Source organism: Nelumbo nucifera, chromosome 5, assembly GCF_055504915.1.
Source record: "Nelumbo nucifera cultivar China Antique chromosome 5, China Antique-T2T, whole genome shotgun sequence".
In the NCBI taxonomy this organism is placed as follows: Eukaryota; Viridiplantae; Streptophyta; class Magnoliopsida; order Proteales; family Nelumbonaceae; genus Nelumbo; species Nelumbo nucifera.
Window position 1 is genome coordinate 18,178,500 of NC_142653.1, and position 20,571 is coordinate 18,199,070.

The 20,571-nt window shown below is 37.8% G+C and overlaps 2 protein-coding genes across 9 annotated transcripts; one reads left to right on the forward strand and one right to left on the reverse strand.

Annotated features, from left to right (window-relative positions):
* The first annotated feature begins 1,533 nt into the window (after window positions 1–1,533).
* LOC104595553 (uncharacterized) lies at window positions 1,534–11,803 on the forward strand. Of its 7 annotated transcripts, none has more exons than XR_016076282.1 (5): window positions 1,534–1,834; window positions 1,934–2,045; window positions 7,091–8,271; window positions 10,341–10,946; window positions 11,664–11,801. XR_016076282.1 is itself a non-coding variant. In XM_088887827.1 (5 exons), exons 3-5 carry the CDS (start codon window positions 7,296–7,298, stop codon window positions 11,664–11,666), a joined length of 1,092 nt encoding a protein of 363 aa, XP_088743953.1. In that variant the 5' UTR covers window positions 1,534–1,834; window positions 1,934–2,045; window positions 7,108–7,295; the 3' UTR covers window positions 11,667–11,801. The 7 variants fall into 7 exon arrangements, 1 of the variants encoding a protein (XP_088743953.1); XR_734904.2 differs by having other exon boundaries at window positions 7,108–8,271; XR_016076283.1 differs by having other exon boundaries at window positions 7,354–8,271.
* On the reverse strand, window positions 4,249–20,148 carry LOC104595552 (oligopeptide transporter 4-like). Of its 2 annotated transcripts, XM_019197495.2 has the most exons (7): window positions 19,444–19,581; window positions 19,066–19,199; window positions 18,346–18,443; window positions 11,985–12,548; window positions 11,647–11,899; window positions 5,787–5,969; window positions 4,249–5,155 (listed from the first exon to the last, which is right to left on the reverse strand). In XM_019197495.2, exons 2-7 carry the CDS (start codon window positions 19,087–19,089, stop codon window positions 4,541–4,543), a joined length of 1,737 nt encoding a protein of 578 aa, XP_019053040.1. In that variant the 5' UTR covers window positions 19,090–19,199; window positions 19,444–19,581; the 3' UTR covers window positions 4,249–4,540. The 2 variants fall into 2 exon arrangements, with proteins under 2 accessions (XP_019053040.1, XP_010254620.1); XM_010256318.3 differs by lacking the exon at window positions 19,066–19,199 and having other exon boundaries at window positions 19,444–20,148.
* Between the last annotated feature and the right edge of the window lie 423 nt (window positions 20,149–20,571).

Here is a 20,571-nt window from a genome sequence, read left to right on the forward strand (position 1 = left end):
TCTTCGGTCTTTGGTCTCTTTGGAGGGTTCCGCTCCTCGAAGGCCGCTTTGCGAACTGAAGTTCGGGCTGCTACCACCGAACCTCCCACAATTACATGGATGGTTCCCCGAACTGGCCTCTCCACCGGAGGCTGTCGCTGCAATGGTTTGGCAGGTCTGCTGCTAGATTCGGGGGCATCCTTTTCGTGCTCCCCTGGCCGATCTGCCTTATTGTTATTATTGTTGTGCTGTACAAAGTTTCTCAAGTATCTGCGACGAATGTGCCCCTCTGTCTCGTCCCGGAGATTATTACACTGCTCGGTACTATGACCATGGGGACGGCAGTCGGTTCAGTAAAGGTTGTCTCAACAGGGGGAGGGAAGGGGATGCTTGTGGCAGGAAGGTTTATGGGCGCCACTGCTTGTGGCGCATTCAAACTGGGGATTCCATCCACCGAAAGGGGGATGGTGAACTGTCCAACGCACACCACGGGAACTTGAAGCTGTTCCCCGGTGGTGTTTGTCTTTGTGCCGCGTCCGGCGTTGTTGGAAGAGGACATGAGTGTTGGGTTTTTTTTTTGAAGAAGAAAAGGGGGTATGAGAGTTTTGAGGAAGGCTTTTTGAAGTGTGTTCCCACAGACGACGCCAATTGATGATGCGCAATCCGGCCGGTCTTAGCTGTCAGCGGTCTTGCCTCTGAACCGAGTAGCAGAGAACCTGAAACAGAGGAGATGAGGAAGCTCCGGGGAGAACCCGGTGTAAAGGCTCCGAAGCTTAAGTTAGAATCCTTCAAAGGCAAGATAAACCAGATAGTGCAAAGTTTGCATCCCTCCTTATTGGGGGTGGAGAGCCTTTTATAACCACCTCGCGCACTCACTCCTAGACTCCTGTCCGGTCGGGAATGAGTATTTCTGTGATTCTGCCAGTTCGGGCGTCATCGCCTCTGCTGGGGCAGAACCGTCACTGCTCCTTTTGTCGGAGCCGTCTCTGTAACTGGAGGCAGTGGTGACAGGTGGCCGTTGGAAATGCGGCCGTGAAGCGTCAGATCCCAAGTCAGTCAGGTGCGCCGCCCCTGGATACGGACTCCTTCGGTGTCAGGTACGGCGTGGTTCGTCTAGTTCAATGCTCCGGAAGCGAAGTGCCTGGAGCGGTGCGTGAGGTAAAAGTCTCGAGTCCGGATAAGGGGGGCCCCGAGCTGTCATAAGACGGGCCAGTTCGGGTCTCTGCTTTGTGCGACTCGGGGTCAAAGGGAGAGTTCGGGCTCCTCGCAGGGAGTTCGACCACTAAGTAGGGGGCTCGGGCACCCTGCAGGGAGTTCGATCACTGAGTGGGGAGTTCGGGCACCCTGCAGGGAGTTCGATCACTAAGTATGGAGCTCGGGCCCCTTGCTAGGGAGTTCGAGTTCCTTGTAGGGAGTTTGACCACTAAGTAGGGAGCTCGGGCCTCTTGCTAGGGAGTTCGGGTTCCTTGTAGGGAGCTCGGGCCTACTGGTCCCTTCCCTTTGGCGTTTATACCCTTGGTACGCTGTGTTAAGTGCCGAGTTACTTGCCTTTTTTGCCGCGTGCCGCGATTTACGAAAGTGAGAGAAGTGCGTTCCCGCCGCTTACAACGAACGGAGTCCTGGAGTTGGTCTCTCGATTCAGTTGTTGTATTTATCAGTTATTAACTTATTATTACAGTTTACAGATCGCGAAGAATGGGGCACTTCCTTCAAGAGTAATTGTGGAATTCACAAGGTTTCGATAACGCTCTCTCCAGAGATTTTTCGAGCTCGTGCTGAACGACCATTCCGTCTTTCTCTGATGCTTTTGCACCTCTATTCTTTCGTCTCTACTATGCCCCGTTGAGATTCTCAGGTTTCATACCTTCTTATCCAATTTGTGACAATTGCCTTTCTCCTTTATTTTCCCTTTTCCGTCAAATTCTGCTTAACTGACTTCATTTTTCTTTGTTAGGCTTGCGCATTTGCATTCGAGGGTTTGGAGACGTATTACCTTCTCGATCTCCATGGAGAGAAAGGATTTGAGCTGATGCTATCAGCTTATCACAAGTTCACAACTTATGCCGGTTAGCTTACTTACTTCATTCTTTCCCCTTTCTTTCACCGGTTGGAACCAGGCAAAGCTGGAAAAGAATTAAATACTAGAATGTAGTTGGTTCATTTGGTTCCTGTCACTTAGGTTATGTTTGGTTTGAACTTTGAAGGAATAAGTAGGGAAAAGAAGGAAAATGCAGAGAAATCAAGGTTTGAAAGGTTTTCTTACCTTTTCCTACTTTTTCCTTCAAACCAAACCCAATGTTACAGTTAGGATAATATAATGTTTCATCATATTAAATCTGCGCTGGCCGAAATTCATCAACCAGAAGATTATCCAGAGAAACAACATGCATTTTATATCCACATTGAAAAGTGTAATTACCTCGATCTATAATAATCTTGCAGAGACCGAGTCTCCAAGTAGAAGTAATTTCTGTGGTTTTGATACCATTGCTTCTTTATCTTCTTGAAACAGGGGCAAGTTGGAAATTTAGTAAACAATGAAATTGGAGGTCTTTGAGGATGGAACTACGTTAAAGAACTTAACAAAAGACTTAGTGAATTGCGTCTCCAATCTATATGCCTTTGATAACATAAGCGTGTAATGAAGATAACAGTCTGAGTCTCCTAATGATTATTTGAGCATCGTTTGTAACACTTTCTTCATTGATCTGTATTGTGATCTAGTAATTTCTTTATGTTTTTCAATATCACTCTAGCTTAAATGGATTATCCTTCACGCACGTTAGATAGGATAATAATATGGTAGTGTTTTAGATTTCTGACTCTTGAGAGAGCTCCATGACTTGGTTGAGACCATCGTGGATCGGTATATAGTTTGTTCTTTTTTTTTGGTTGTTGGGTAAATTAATAGAACCTCTTCTCCCCTGAAGTTTATGAGCATTGCTGAAACCTCCCCTGAAGTTTGGTAATTGTAATCACTTCCCCTGAATTTTTTGATATAGTTGCAAGTAGATTCCCTCTATTAAAATCCTCTAATAAAGCCATAAAAATGTTCAAAATACCCATGCAGTTACTACTGAGACTGATTTCTAAAAAAAAAAAAAAAAAAGAAAAAAACGATTCAAAGGAGGTTTCAGCAACAGCCAAAAACATCAAAGAGGTTTCAGCCATTTACCCTTTTTGTCTATTATTATTATTATTTTTTTAAGCTTTTTCCTCCGATGCCTCTATTCAGAAAATTTTGTTGATCTCCTATTTTTATTATTCACTGCAAATATTGAATCGTGAATTTGTGATGATTCCAAGATCGCATTTTGTCTTCATGGCAATCTTACCTGAATTTTGTTAACAAAGTATTTAGTTCTCTAAACTTACATAACGATCTAGATGTCTATCAATAAGAGGGCTCTTGTTATCAAATTTTCTTGGAGGCTTTTTCATCACCTTTATTTTTTCTCACAAATTAAGATTCATTATAGAAGGAAAAGAAGGGAAGGAACAAAGACTGGCCTGGAACACCCATGACGCTTAAATGAAAGCAATCTCATCATGGTTGCATCCATCTATTTATTTGTTGGGGTGGAGCCATTTAATTAAGGGGCTTTCTTGTTTTCAATTGACCATATGTTTACCTCCAAGCCCCGATAGCTATGTCCACACAATGTTGCTAGCTGAATAATTCTAGCCAATGGAGGCTTCTTTCTCTTTTTCCCACTGTTTTGTGATTGATAGCTAGCTATTGGAAACTTCATTATTCCAATTGTAAGAAGGCCCAAAGCAGGGCTTAGTTTGGCCACTTGTCAAGATTGATGGACATTGGAATAGCACTTAACCCATCAATAGATTGGGGGAGGGAGCGGCACATAGTTAGACACACCCCTTCTAGCCACCGAGTATGCTGCCCAAGTGAGATTCCTAACTTGTCAAGATCATTTATCCGAAACCAGTTTCTCGAATCTAGTTGCCTGGTGAACTGTGCCAGAGCATATATATGACTATGTATATTATGTGGTTGCGTCATCATTCCAAGGGGTACGACACTTATTGAACAGTCTGTCACAATAATTTTCAACATTTACAACTTAGACGATTGAACAACATCATCAGATGGTTCAGAAATCAGACGTAAGATTAAATCGAAAATATCATCTTAGATATATGATTGATGTGTTTTTGCTTTGAATATTTGGATAGCAGGAAGCTGTGCTGTTAAAGTTCTAACAGTGATGTGGATGATGTGAAAACTTGGATGGTTAGAGAATTGCAAAGTTGAGCAAAAGGGGAAATGTGGACATTAGATTCCAGCCCCCATATACATATAACCCTTTTCTAAAACAGTATACAAGTACAATCTTATATAAAGAACCACTTATCAAACATGGAACCCTCTTTGGGAACCGGACTGTTAAACTTCTTACATTGAAACTTGTATATGCGTGCACCATAAAGTGTGAATTAATAGGCAGGAGATTCTTCAAGCACCACATCCAACCCACTTAGGGAACTAGACTGTTAAATTTCTTAAATTGAAACCTGTATACATGGACAGCGTAAAATGTTACTAATATGCAGGACATCCTTCAACCACGACACCCTTAGCTGTTGGACAGGTAGCCAATGGACAGTGTTCACCATCAGTACCCCACCAATTCAAATCTCTGTTCTCCATTGTTAAAGAGAAATATATTAGCACCCCCATAAAAGCAACCCCTGCATCTAGGGCTGCTGAAAGGATATAGTTGTACCTCTGCCACCATTGTTTCCGGTATCGGAAAACAAAAAAGTTGAAAATTGTCCCTACTATGATCCATGCATTGTAGTTCAGTGCTGTTGCTGGTGGCATCATGGCTGTTGCGCCTAGGAGGACTGGAAGGTTGATCAGTGGGATCCAAGATTGCTTTGGGAATGCTTTGTGCAAGAGCCAGACTAAGACTGGGCCCAGTGCACCTCCAAGGAAGAACCAATTGAGGGCTCCATAATTTCCAAGAGTCCCAAAGATCCGTTTAGGTCCCACCAAACCCCAGATGACAGATGCATCAAAGAAGACACGATCACCTGGGCATGTCCAAGGACTGTTTGGAGGAAGGAGGTCGTCTTGGCATATGTTCTCAATCGAGTCCAGAAGCCACCAAGCCACACCAAGGTTGATAGTTCCAGCTATGATGGTCCCAATAAGCTGAATAGGAGGATCCAGTGAAAGGCAACAACATTAGAAAATATACTAATATATACCAATAAAACTGTAAGATGAAAAATATATGATATTAATCTTTGCCAAGCAGATAAAACAAGTTCCTGTTCTTGAGAAAAATACAAAAGAAGTAGGGTGCATATTGACGTCTGGACATTAGTGGGTTGAAAGAATCTGTTGAACATTATCAATTGGGTAGTTTGCAACTGCTTGGGCACCGCATATTTAGAAGGTGTGTAAGCAAGCTTGCAACTGCTTATGCGAATTGGGTACTCCACTTGCACCCTTAGGACTAGCAACCGAGCTGGACCAAGTCAGGTTCAGGACAGGCCACTGAGCTAGAATTCTTGCCCACCCTGACCCTGAATGCTAGCCATACAGGACAACTGTAAATTATGTACTCAATTTACTTTCAGGGAAGGTGTTCCAGATATTAGTATATATTTTCTAATTTAAATTGGTGAATGTATTGAAGTATAAAATTTTAAATAAGTACTCAGAGGATAATATTGTGTTACAAGAGCATGTTGTTCATTTTAGAACAAGGTGTGGAGCATCCTAGAGCTTTAACATTCTCAGATTCTATTATAATTAGGCTAAAAAGGAGAAAAGGTACCTGAACTATGAACATTGACCTTGGTGGGATTTTCATGTAATGACCCAGCTTGAAATCACTGAGGAAGGAAACAGCTTGAGCCATGCTCATATATCCATAGGTTTTGAAGCAGACATTGGCAATTGGTCTTCCTGGATATATAATTCCCATGACATACTCTGTGATGATGTTTAACCCTGGTGTCTGCAAAGAAAACTCAAGTACATCAGTGATTCCACTTACCATTGTAGGAAGGTATTGACAAGCAAATATAAAAAAGATTACATTTTGAATAAATTGTGGGGTGCTTAAAATTGTAAGTAGTGTTTTCATGCAGAGTTCTAAATATATGAACCATAGAGATTCTTCAGTACCCAAAAGCTGGACTGTTCTTATTTTTTCATGTCGTAAATTGTTTTTCCATGTCAAGACTTCAATACCGATATTCTTACTTAATTTGACAAAGTAGAGCTTATCCTAATTACTAATCAATCATTTATACATTAATCACCTGGTTGAGTTTAATGACGGATTTCAATTCCAAAGCTAAGACATTAATGAACATAATAGTATCTTTACACACATAGACAAATTTTTTTGGTCATGTTGTATAGACTATTTTTACTTCTATATTTGCCCTACATAGTAGGTCTGCATCCAACTTGAAACATCCCAATTACTATAAAGATTTTCATTATCTTTTCTTTCACGTCTTGTATGGTGTAAAATTAATTCAGAAAAAAAAATTGAGTTGCAAATTTCTGTCTTCATGACTGTATTAAAGAATTCCATTTCACTTCATGAGGGTAACAAAATAAAAAAAAAGGAGAAAATCAGTATAGTAAAAGAGTAACAAAAAGAATTATGGCAGTTGATAAAATTGAACGGGAAAACAGGATTTTTGTAGACTCCATACAGTTGGGATAAGGCTTATTTGACTTAAAAAATCTCAGCTGTTGATAGAAGCGTAAAACATACTATGAAAATTCAAGGATATTGAAAAGTTTGTATGTAAAAGTGTTATCCACTTGTATAGCTGTTATGATGTGTATATTTATATGATGTACCTTATCTTAGCCTAGCATAGCTCATAGTTAGAGAGTTAGTTTTTAGCTAATGGGCTGTCCATATTCTAGAATTATTCCCTGCATGAGCTGACAGGTTAGTTACAACAGTTTTCTGTATATAAGGATTTGTACAGCAGAAATATTCCATGAGTGAGAATGAAGTTTCTTCTCATCTTCAACCTTTCTTATTTGGCTTGGTTTTAATCCAAGTTTGTTCATGGCATCAGAGCTCTCGATCTGATATTGATTTCTTTCAAGTTTTTTTTACTTACTAGTGGTAACGAACGATGGAAGAGGAGCAAGAAATTACTCTTACTCCTGTGGCTCGGGTTGCAAATACTACTGCTGGAGCTACAAGGGAGCTCTTATATGGCAACAATGGAGATCCACTTGTGTTGTAGAGTTCGGATCATCCAGGAATGGTCCTGGTAACTGCTTTGTTAAATGGAAATAATTATCTTGCATGGAGCAGGTCGATGAAGATAGCTTTGGATGCAAGCTTAAACTGGGTTTTGTAACAGGGGAATGTGTTAAACTTGAAGGAGCACCAGAATTAGCTCAGTGGAACAGAGTGAATTGCATGGTGACTTCATGGATACTTAAATCCATCTCTAAAGAAATTGTTGAAGCCTTCTTATACACCACAACAGCAAAGGAACTCTGGGAAGTAATCAAAGAGAGATTTGGAGAATCAAATGGGTCATTACTCTATCAGATTCAAAGGGAAATCAGCACAATCTCTCAAGGTACTATGTCTATTGTGAAATATTATACTAAGTTACATAAGCTGTGGGATGAATTAGCATGCCTTATGCCCTCTCCTATATGCACCTGTGGAGCTGCAAGATCTGTTTCTGAAATTAATGGTTTTAATAAACTGATGCAATTCTTAATGGGTTTAAACGATACCTATGATAATATCAGAAATCAGATTTTAGTTATGGATCCACTTCCTTCTATTAACAAAGCTTATTCAATGGTCTTACGTGTTGAAAAACAAAGGGAAGTTCATGGTTCTTACAATGACAATATTGAATCAAATGCTTTGTTGGCTAAAACTAAATTCTACAAGAAAGAAGGGATGGAATCTGTTAAGAAAGAAGAGGGCAGTGGAAGAGGGAACAGTAAAAGAGTAGACAAGGCCAATAAGCATTGCAGTCACTATAACATGAATGGTCATGTTAAGGAAACTTGTTTTAAATTACATGGCTACCCGGATTGGCATAAGGATTTGAAAGGAGGGAAAGGGTCAGGTAGAAATGTGGCTAACATGGTGGATACTCCACTGGATATTGAGGATGACAGTGAGGACAAAAATTCAGACAAACAGAGTGCTATTGCTAATCTGGTACAACAAGAACTAATGAAATTACTGAAAGGCAAAATGACAGCAGAAAGTGGAGTACATGTCAATTTTGCTCATCTCAATGATTTTGCAGGTAACACTTTTTCTTATGAATTTGCCTTGGCTTCTGCTTTAATGCTAACTTACTATTGAAATCTGGAACCTGGATTATAGACACAGGTGCTTCAAACCACATGTGCACTGATATCAAATTGATTGAAAACCCCAAACCAGTAAAACAAATCATGCTTGTTTACTTACCAGATGGAACCATTCAATTTGTTAAACATATTGGAAATGTGCCTTTGAATTCCAGATTGAACTTAACAAAAGTTTTACATATTCCAACCTTCAAGTTCAACTTGCTTTCTGTTAACAAGCTTGCTAAATCAGCAAATATCAAATTCATTTTTAAGCCTAACCAGTGTATATTGTAGGACCAATGGACTGAGAAGATCTTGGTTGTAGGCAAGCTAGTAGGAAACTTATATATTCTAGACAAGTTTTGTTTTGATCATTTTGAAGATCATTGTAAACCAAAGGCAATTTCTGTTTTGCAGACTGAAACTAAGATTCCTAAACATGATGTATTTGACAATTTTGGTTCTTTATTTGCTAATACATCATCTTGTTTACCTTTATCTCTCTGGCACAAAAGGCTTGGGCATGCATCAGTTGTTGCTTTAAAACATCTAGATCAGTGTAAGAAAACCATGAATCATCCTTTACCTGTGTGTGATATTTGCTACAAATCAAAATAATATAGACTTCCTTTTAATCTTAGCAGTATTCACACATCAACACCTTTTGAGTTAATACACTTGGATTTATGGGGACCTTACAGACAACCTTCCTTATCTGGTGCACGCTATGTGCTAACAATTGTAGATGATTTCAGCAGGGCAACATGGACCTATTTATTGTCAAATAAAATGCACACACTCGCTGTTTTTATTAATTTTCATACTATGGTTACCACTTAATTTGAGAAAAGAATAAAGTCTGTAAGGACAGACAATGGCACAAAATTTGTCAACAAAGAATTTCAAAAGGTTTTACTTGATAATGGGATTTTGCATCAAAAGAGTTGTGCATATACACCCCAACAGAATGGGATAGTAGAAAGAAAGCACAAACATTTACTTCAAGTGGCACGCTCTTTGATTTTTCTATCAAATTTGCCCAAGAAATTTTGGGGCCATTCAATTTTAATGGCTACACACATCATAAATAGACTTCCTAGTTCTATTTTAGGATGGAAAACACCTTTTGAGATTTTACATAACAAGAAACTGGATTACAAACACTCAAGAGTGTTTGGATGTTTGTGTTATGTAGCAAATACTTCTCCTCATAAGGATAAGTTTGAAAAGGAGTTTCAAATGTATTTTTATTAGCTACAGTCAAGGTCAAAAGGCTTTTCAAGCATATGATGTTGAATTACATAAAGCCTATGTTACTAGGGACATTGTCTTTGATGAATCTATATTCCCTTTTAGCAAGTCTTTAGAACACACCGATGCATTACCCCTTCCAATTGTGACAGAAACAGATGATATACTTAATACTCCTCAGCTTGATCAACCCACAGAACCAGAAATTCAACTAAATGATCTCACTCCTGAAATTTCAAAACAAAATGATATTGAGCCAATTCCACCTTCTCCTATTGCACCTGATCAAAGCCCTACCCAATCAACCTTGGTTCCTAGGCATAGCACTAGGCTTAAACAGAAACCAATTTGGCTCAATGACTTTGTAACAAATATGGCTACTGCTAGCACATTGCCTACTGCCAGAATTTTTGATCAGTTTCAAAGGTCTCAGATATCACACGACCATGCCCAATATTCACCTCCAACTTTTCCTTTTATTAAATCTTCTTGTTTCAACAGTGCATATTTATCCTTTTTAGCTAATATGTCTAGCATCTAAGAGCCAACAGTGCATATTTCCTGGCACTCATTGTTTATGTGGACGATGTCCTTATTACTGGAACATGTGAAGATAAAATTCTTGATGTCAAAAGTTTCCTAGATGCTACTTTTACCATCAAGGACTTGGGACATGCCAAGTATTTCCTTGGACTTGAAATTGCAAGAGGAAATACTAGTACTTACATCTGTCAACGAAAATATATTTTGGATATCATAACTGATGCAGGATTACTTGGGGCAAAGCCAACTTCCACTCCATTTCCTAAAGGCCAAAAATTATTTGCTGATAAAGGGACACCACTTGCTGAACCTGACAAGTATCGAAGACTAGTTGGTCGACTACTTTATTTAAGCCTCAGTAGGCCAGACATCACCTTTGTTGTATAGCAACTCAATCAACACGTTAATTCTCCATGTCAACCTCACTGGGATGTTGCCATTCATCTTCTTCGATACTTAAAGGGATGTCCATCAACAAGTCTTTTTTATCCAGCAAATAACTCTCTTGTTGTGGAAGCATATTCAGATTCAGACTGGGCTTCTTGTCCACAGAGCAGAAGCCTCAGTAGGCTAGACATCAGCAGAGGCAGAGTATCACAGCTTGGCTTCCACTGTTTGCGAATTGCTTTGGATTTCATACATTCTTGCTGATTTTCGTATTTCTCTTCAGCTGCCACTCACTCTCTGGTGTGATAACCAAGCTGCCATGCATATTGCAGCAAACCCTGTCTTCCACGAACGCACCGAACATCTCGATATCGACTGTCACTTAGTCCGAGATAACTTCAAGAAGGGTTTTATCAATCTTCAACATGTTTCAACGAAGCACCAGGTGGCTGACATCTTTACTAAAGGCCTCTCCAGTCCGCAATTTTCTTATTTGCTATCCAAGTTGGGCATGGTTGATTTTCACCAAGTACCAACTTGAGGGGGGGATGTTATGATATGTATATTGTATATGATGTACCTTATCTTAGCCTAGCATAGCTCATAGTTAGTTTTTAGCTAATGAGTTGTCCATATTCTAGAATTATTCCCTGCATGAACTGTTGCATGAGTTGGCAGGTTAGTTACAACAGTTTTTTGTATATAAGGATTTGTACAGCAGAAATATTCCATGAGTGAGAATGAAGTTTCTTCTCATCTTCAACCTTTCTTATTTGGCTTGGTTTTAATCCAAGTTTGTTCTAGCATGATAAGCAAAACCACTACAAATGACATCCACATTAACTTAATACTGGGTATCTTACTAAAAAAGCTTAATACTGAGTATGAGAAAAAAAAAATTATACCTTTGTTTCCAGTACATAATAGGAAAGATGGTGAAATGCTAAAAATTTCTATTTGACTGCAACAGATGTTTGCCTTCAACTTTATTACTAGAAGAGGGAATACTGGGCTCTAGCTAATTTGTTTATAATTCTTAGCTGGTATCTTACAATATATTTAGATTATCTAAAAAAGTAAATCAGAAATTTTCTACTGCAGAGAAATATAGAAAGGAAGGGGAGGGGTGAGTTTAATTTGATTACCTGATTTGTTGTTGCAGTGATAACACTTATAGGAAGGGTGAAAATGAAGGCAAGTGCAGCAGCAAAAAGGAGTCCCCACCATGGCATCTGAACTTGATCTTTCAAGAAGATACAGAGTACAAAGGATACTGCCACTGTCACCACGAGTAGAAGATGGAACCACCATTCAGGTATGTTCTTGTACTTGCTCATCAATCTTGTGTGAATGTCCACCTTGCCCTTATATGAGGCACGAAATCGTTCATAGATCTCCCTGTTTGTTCAATCTAGTTCAACATCTGAAGGGCTTATTTGGATGCATAGAGAACACAACAAATAAAAGAATAAGAAGACATTACCTTCCATAGAAGAATCCTACATGAGTGAGTGTAGATGCAATGGTGGCAAAACCAAAGCCGTATGTCAAAGCGAAGAATGTGCTTAGATAGATTCGTCCTTGCTCCTCATAATTTGGGATATCCAACTCGAATTTATCGTTTACAATGGCGGTTATATTGTACTTCCCACCCTGGACTGTGAACAAGTGGGAGGAGAAGATGGGAAATGTCTTGGCTTTGTACAAGTCCAACCCCCAATACGCTATGGGGATTGCCACGTACATGACCATTACATATCCAACAAAGACGTTGGCAATTGCAAAGAAAGGGGAAATGAGGGGGCTGAACAGGAACGAAGCTACGGCAGACCAATCGAGTGTTAACGCCCCTAATCCCAGACCCTTCATCCCTGAACCGAGCTGCTGGGCTGTGACTGACTTGGAAAATGCCCAACAGACCCATGAGATGCTCGTCAAAGTTGGGAAGAGGTAGCCTGGGATTGCGTACCAGGAAAAGCTACAAATTAGTGCAATCAAGAAGAACTTCCCCCTTGACATGCGTTCTTCATCCTTCTCATGCAAGGCCCTGCAGTGGTAAAATACTTGGCTTAATATTCAGTTGCTCTCACAGTCTCTCTAATATCAGGGTACATTAAAATCAAGAAAAAGATTTTAACTCAACTAGTACAATGACAGTAACACCGATAAAAGGGCACCGAAACACATGGTCAACCCAGAGGTTTGTCTTACAGTGCGGATTGACTGCATTACTTACACACATGACCGAATGAGAAAGATCGTTGTGTTCAGGATCTATCTATCTGGCTTATGCATTTAGGTTGTATCTGTCTCAGTAAAATGGGCGTGATATTTTCCAGATTTAAGTAGTTTAAAGTTTAAACTATGAAACTGACAGGGAAAATGAAACTTTTCACCACAAAAAGGCGAAAACACATGAGGGGGAATCACGTCTTCTTTTTTCATATTTACTTGGGTAATGGGAAAGTATTTTTCTCCAAGGTAAATAAATAACTTTCTTTAAGAAATAGTTGTCTAATATTTTGGTGGAACAAAAATGCATTTTTTACAGGATGTTTGGTTCTGTCTGCGTTTATTCAATAAATGCTGCCATATAGGCATCATTTCAGCAGTTCTACTCTCTTGTTTTTATGTATGCATTGAGAATGATAAAAGTGGACTTTCAGTTTTTATGCACACCTATTGTTTGGGAAAATTATTTTTCAAAGCTTTCACAAATGGTTAAATGTTTTTCACTGTTATTCTGATGTGGAGCCTAGTGATGTCTAATTGTCATAAACCGATGTCAAACAAATAAAATAAACAGAACCAAAGCATATACTTAATAATAGATTTTTATGGATAAAATAATCATTATGAAAACAAGATAAATACATTTCTGAAAACACTTTAAAGATAAATCAGCATGAAAAAATTTACCGGTAATGGTATTTTCTTCCCACTTCCCAGGGTTGGTAAAAATAAAAAGAAGTGGGTCACGATATTTTGACTGATGGGTTGGACATTTGGACTTTGAACACGAAAATAGGCCTCTAGATTAACAACCATCGGTCGATTCAAAGCTCAAATTCAAGATCTATTTTGCTCTCGATTCTTTTGAAGTAGTAACATCTTTAGACCTATTATTCTCATTTGGAGGGTGACATGCTCGTAACATTTGATTCGATTTGATTTCCTTGGCAACCGTTTTCTGGACTTAGTATGAACACAAGAGAGTTATTACTGTGGTATAGACCGTATAGTCTATAAGGTGTGTGTTTGTCAAAAAGATAAAATAAAATAAGGTGTGTACAAGGTTCAAAGTATGGGCGTATCGGTCAGTATCGGCTTTTTTTTTAACTTCCAGTTTTTTTTTTTTTTCCAATTTTGGTTCAGAGGGGCCGATTTAAGTCCTGGCTACCCTCTGAACTAGGCTCTGACCCAATACAACCCCTGTAAGGGCATATCGGGCCGATATGATACGTATCAGCCGTAATGATTTTTTAAACCTTGGGTGTATTTTTAAATTTGTTGGGCTAGCGTTATTTGTGGGTGTCTCCATAATTGCCGAAAGGGTCATGGAATGATTAAAACTCCTACACTTACAGGTAACCATGCCACATCCCTAAAATATAATACTCAATAGTAGGGGTGGATTCGAGCCAAGCTAAGCCGAATAACTAGCTATTCGAGCTCGGCTCGTCAAGGTAGTATGAGGCTCAAGTTTGAGCTAGAACCTTGAGCTCGAGCTTGACTTGAGAAAAATGTTTTATAAAACTTAAAAAATTATATAAAAATGTTTTTTATTTGATATTTAAAAATTTAATAATTATAATAATTAGTTATTATTATATATAAAGATAAAAATATTATATATACAATATTTTTATTTTTATTATTATTATTATTATTATTATTATTATTATTATTATTATTATTATTATTATTATTATTATTATTATTATTATTATTATTATTATTATTATTATTATTATATGTATGTGTGTATGTATGTAACTATTCAAGAGCTCGGCTTGTGACCACCCTACTCAATAGGCTTGTAATCAGATTGGTTTCACCTAAATCCGATACCCGTAAACCGTTATTCAATCCTAAATCCTAAATTTAGGGCTCCAATAAATTATATACATGGTGGAAACTCTTCATGTTTCATTGTTTGGTTGCAACATGCAAAAGGGAAAATAGTTGAAAATCGATACTAATAACAATCATTAATTAATTATTTAATTAGGTAATTAGTAATACTTTTGCTATTTTATATGTTACTATTAATTAATTATTAACTAGCAAATAATTATTTAATTAACTAATTGTTAATTATTAATTAATTAATGTTATTTTTATGATTTAGTATTTTATTATGAATTATTAATTAGTATTAATAAATAGTTAATTAATTATCAAATTATTTTAATCATTTGTTTCAATGTAGCTATTAATCATTTTAATTAAATTATTTTATTAATATTATTACATAATTAATAATTTATTCATGGGTCATAGGTCTAATATTAACTCTTAGAAATACTATAAGGGAGGTGTTTTTTTTTTTTTTCATTAAACAGATTTCCCCCTCAATTCCCAATTGTTTCCCATCAAAATGGTAGAATTCCACAACCCAAAATTGGAACCTATGATCCCATCTTTTTCCCATCCCATCTCATAGCATCCCACAAATCAAACATAGCAAGGGAAGTTCCAAAATATCCCATTTTTTCCTTCCCATCCACATACCAAAAGGAGTCTTAGTTCCAACGAAATGGTTTCTCTTTTACCTTTTATTTTGTTCGATCCAATTTTAATGTTCTCAGCATGGCTCTATAACAGTATACTGTGTGGGATTATGGGTTGGCCCCATGGTTGGTCACTTGGTTGTCCAAAGGTTGTGGAAGGATATAATTGCATCTTACATGTATACTAGATTTAATTTCTATGGAAAGTTATTTGGGCACATTTAATTTCTTTTTTACGAATAACTTAACCATATGCCCTTTAGGGGTTAATCATAAAAAACTGAAAACCAAATCAAATCGACAAAGATTGAACAGAAAATTCTGATTAATCAAATCAGTCGATTCGATTTTGATTCAATATTTTTGAAAAATTAGAGGTACTAGTTCGATTTCATTTAACCAATATAAAAAAAAATAGGCAGTTAATTGAACTGACCAGTGTGGGTCTATATATATATATATATATATATATATATGTATATTGTATATTTTTCATATGCATTATATATATTTATAATATATAAAATATTATTTATTATTTATAATATAATATTTTATATGTATTCCTAGTATTTTTATTATATATTTATTTATAATACATATTATAAATATAAAAACTTAAAAACAAACAAAATGAATCGACAGTTAACCAAACTGTGAACACTCCTAATGCTCATATCTAAGTCTGTATACTGATTGGATCCAATTATGACATCTCTAAATCTGCAGTATGTTAGATTCAGATTTAATTCACAACCATCTTATTCTGTTTAAAATGCCCAAAATTTTGAAAAATTTAGAAAAAAATCTGCATCCAATCCTGTTATTAATTAGATATAAATTCTATCATCATAACTAGATTCAGAGCCAAACTTCTTTTTTTTTTTGGTGAAATAAAGTATCAAACTTTCAAGTATCAAACTTTGATTCAGAGCCAAATCAAGTATCAAACTTTCAAATTCCATTAACAGCCCTACTCATATCCCTCGTGAATAGAAAAATAAACCACCGCTGATTGTGACTACTGGCAAAAGCTAAAACATGGGGTGCTTTTTCATCATATAAAACATGTAGGTATGAATGGGTAGTGCCCTAAAGGTGGACTTTGACGTGGATATTTTTAGGTCAATGCTTAGATTAAGTTTCTTTGGGGCAAATAAATTCTTTGAAAAAGGATATTCAACAGGAAAATGAATCATGTGCCTAATTTTTCTGTTTTTTTTTTTATACTAAAAGTACTCATTTGTAGAAAATGCTTATTTCCTACGTTCATAGATTTGCCCTTTAGGCTCAGTTTGGAAGAAGTATAAATATAAATATGTACTATATAAATACATACAAAATAATACAAAATACAAGATTTTGCATTTTATAAATTTGTTTTTGTACTCCTTCCAAAACTGAACCTTACAGTTCTTACTGTTTTTTTTTTGTTCAAAGCTCATAAGATAGCGTACGTTTCTGACATCGTAGATTTATCTTTGATTGTTTCAGAAAACTTTTAATTAATTTTTCAAAACAGGAAAAAAAACGATACATCAATCCCTTACCCTACCGGCTATTGTGAGGCTGGATTTCTTATAAACAAAAGTTCAACATCACATTAGAAATATCTACTGTCCATTTATATTAAATTTATAGGGAAATATTCCTAATGCATGGTGGGATTTCCTGGTTTGTGTGTGCCCAAGTTTTTACTTTTATCGTAGAGAATCTTGTCATGGTTGAGTGTTGGAGGGAGATTCAAATTTATAAGAATCTCTCTTCTCCCTCTCTTGTTTTTTGTCATTTCTTCCCTTGAATGATTCATTGTCCCACATTGTTTGGGAAAGGAGTGTTAGTGGAGTATATTTATAGTTTTGCTCTCTCTAAGGGTATAGACCCATAAGAGGAGAGGACTATAGATATTCTATTCATATGAGGGGGGCTTGGGGGTGTTTTTCACACGCGTGTGCTGAGCCAAACCGGGGCACGGGTGCGGGTGTGGGTGAGGGTGATGCATTAAATCATTTTGTTGTATCCAAATTACACCTTTTCAATTTTAAAACGTCTCTTCAAATTCAAATTTAATTTTAAAATAAATTGTTTTCTTTTTTCGTGTCTCTTCCTCCTCCTTGTGCCTCTTCGAACATGTGCACTGTTCTGAAGAGGCTCATGTCTGAAAGGACACATTTGTGTCAATTCGGGTCTGAGACCAATCTATAAAAGGGTGATGGCCGACCTAGTACACACACCATTTTTCTGACATTTTTGTTTTTTTTTTTTTGTTTTTGAGAAATCTGAGCATCAATTTTCAGTGGTTCACGGAGGTTTGGTAAGCAAGTGCATGCCTACCGGTGACTTGTGGGTTGTTTTATCTTGGCGACCAATTTGCGATCACCTGACTGCACTATAAGGGACAAATACAATTTTAAGGAGAGTGACCAAGTGGCATGACTCATTCCTCCATATTCTTTCAATTTCCAGTTTCGAATTCATACAACTTCACATTATTGCAACTTCAATTTAGAAAACAATTGCCGATAAATTCCATCCGCTCTCTTTACTATTATTAAAACATTGAGCTATCAACGATTACTGGTGCTTTAGGTCATGGTAAACTAGTCGCAAACAAAACAGTTACAAATTAAACCCTGTAATAATGATTTAGAGCTGATCGTATAATTGAAACTGTCAGGTCTGACCTGATTAGATCATATATTGACAGTTTTACTTAATTTGACAGTAAAACCACTCATTTATTGGGTTAACATATTTGGGCATGATAATACGATAATATTAAAGTATACCCTGAAAAAGATAGGTATCATACTGGGGTTATATTCGCAATATGCTGATATGCACATCTATATAATTTATATATGCAATTGGCGTCTAGATCTTATCGATTGAGAACAACCAAGTCAACTATGATTGGGACATACAATGCAGATCCAGACGGGAACACCCCCAATTATATAATTGGGTCAATTTAATACGCTTCAGTTGGGTCTGTCTGACCCCTTGGCAGCCACAACCCTATTTCTATAATCACATTTAATGATTTAAAGTCTGGAGTTTGGTTAAGTAATCAACTACAAAAAGATTGAGAAAGTGCATGTATGTACATACCGGAACAGGGAGACCTGAACGAGAGTACTGGGCCACCACATATGTGCTGGTTCAACCACATACTTCCTTAGAAGTCCAGCCCAACCGTATCCTAATACCTGCAAATCGCAATGGCCATTACTCATTAGTCATTAGCGTATTGATGAAACATCCCACACATTCGTACACACATGTGTAATAAGCAATAATAGACTTTGTTCATCATGCAAAAGAAATTCATATTAACGATTAACGTGTGGGAATTGATCTCCTTTTTAGATGACACACACCAGTCCACTTTTATTTGTCTGGACCTCCTTAGTTTATGGTTATGGGGCGTTTAGTCGTTTACAAACACAACCCCCCATTTACTTGCAGGTTGACTTATAAATCACAAATTACGCCTCCTTTATTGTTACTTGTAAATTTATAAATACTAATTATATGATTGTGATCCAGATTTGCTCTTCACAGTTCATTCCTTACACCAATTCTACAGCAATTGAAGCTGCACATTAGAAACACCTTTATGGGAGATGTTTTCAATGTATTGCTGCAACGAGCTGTGAGACGGGTGTATGCGATGAACGCTAGTGCGAAGGGCAAATCCGGATTCATATTTATTGAAATCAATTTTAGCGCAAGCACTGTAGTAAGAAATATATAAAATGCAGACTTATGCATGTTAACGATGGCAGGTGTTATCTATAAACTGACATTGATGATAAGATAACGAATAACCTTTCGCCATAATGACCTTGTCATCGAAGCAATATCCTGAAGTCATCTTGAAGCAATACAACCATCATCTTTAATTAATACTATCATTTACCGCAAAAGTAGCTATCAACAAAGTGACCTTTTTTTTGTTGGATCTGAATGGTCAAACGAGGTTAAAAAGATTAAAGAGAAAAACAAATTAATCATGGAAGGGGGAGGGGGGGGGGGGGGGGGGGGGGGGTCTACGTCTATCATGTATCGTGCCTTGTGCTTGCTACTAGGTTCTCTGACTCGTCGGAGTAGAGACCCCATGAAGCAAAAAATAAAATAAAATAAAATAATAGAAGAACAACCAGAAGTGAAGGGAGGAAGAGAAAAAGAAATGCCGAAATCACAGACCTGAGTGGTTATTACAAGTATCCATCCGGCCAAGAAGGAGATGTTTTTCCGGTAGAAAGCCTTTATAATGTTGACAATGCCGACGGCATAGGCGTATCCACTCCCAAAAGCGCTCCCAGCATTAGCGAATATGGAGATGAGAACATGTTCCTTCATGTTAAATGGTCCCGGATTCAGAGAGAATTCCGTCGACCCAAAACCTGGTAAGCGGAATTTGGTGCGCGGTAGGACAGAAGCCATGAAGCGGCCGATTGGGAGGGTAGCCACCTGAACGGTGATCTGGGTTATGATGAGGGGCTCCGTTCGGTAGGCGAAGAATTGGTTGAGGAATGACAACAGTGCGCATGATATCAAACCCAGGAACCACATCCGGAAGGTCCAGACGGGGAGGGTTGGATCGTCGGTGTTGGTCACCGTTAAGCGCACTTGTTCGATCGGGGAGAGCTCATCTTCGTCAACTATTTCTTTGGGCGATTCAGGCAGCTCTGTTTGTACAGTTCCCATGGGGAATGAGACGGAGACAGAGAAGGAGATGGAGGGTGAGGGAAGGGGGCCGGAGAATATTCTGAATAGCTGGGGTTGTCTATCTTGCTATTAAGCTCCAACCCTCCAAGTCCAACTTATACTGCCAATGCTCTAACCTCTAAGTCGTTTGAAAGTCAAACCTCGCTGGCCATCGGCCTATCGCATGGTCGCTTGTGAGAGAATGAGACGGAAAGATCAGCTCGAGATTATAAATTAGTCAGTTTCTCTCTTGGGACATCTGACGCCAGTTGTATCACACATTCACACCGTCACCCACAGTACTATCATTAATGAGTCATGAACCCGTTGTTGTTGCAAATTGCAAGAAAATCAAAAGAATCAGGTATGAAAGGAGCTTAAAAGCGTAATCCTTTTTCGGCTCGACTCGCTTGTTGGGCGGGGCCTTTTCGTCGGCCACCCAAGTAAAACCAAAACTACTGAAAGGCGCCTAGATTTTGTTGAGTTTTTGCCGAGGTATTTGAAAGTTGAAACTGGCGATTCCTTGTACGTGCGCGGCCTTCCCATTGTAGCTTTCGCAAGAAAATCAATACAACTATTGCAACGTAATTGTACGTTTTTCATTCGTGTTTATTAATTTTTTAA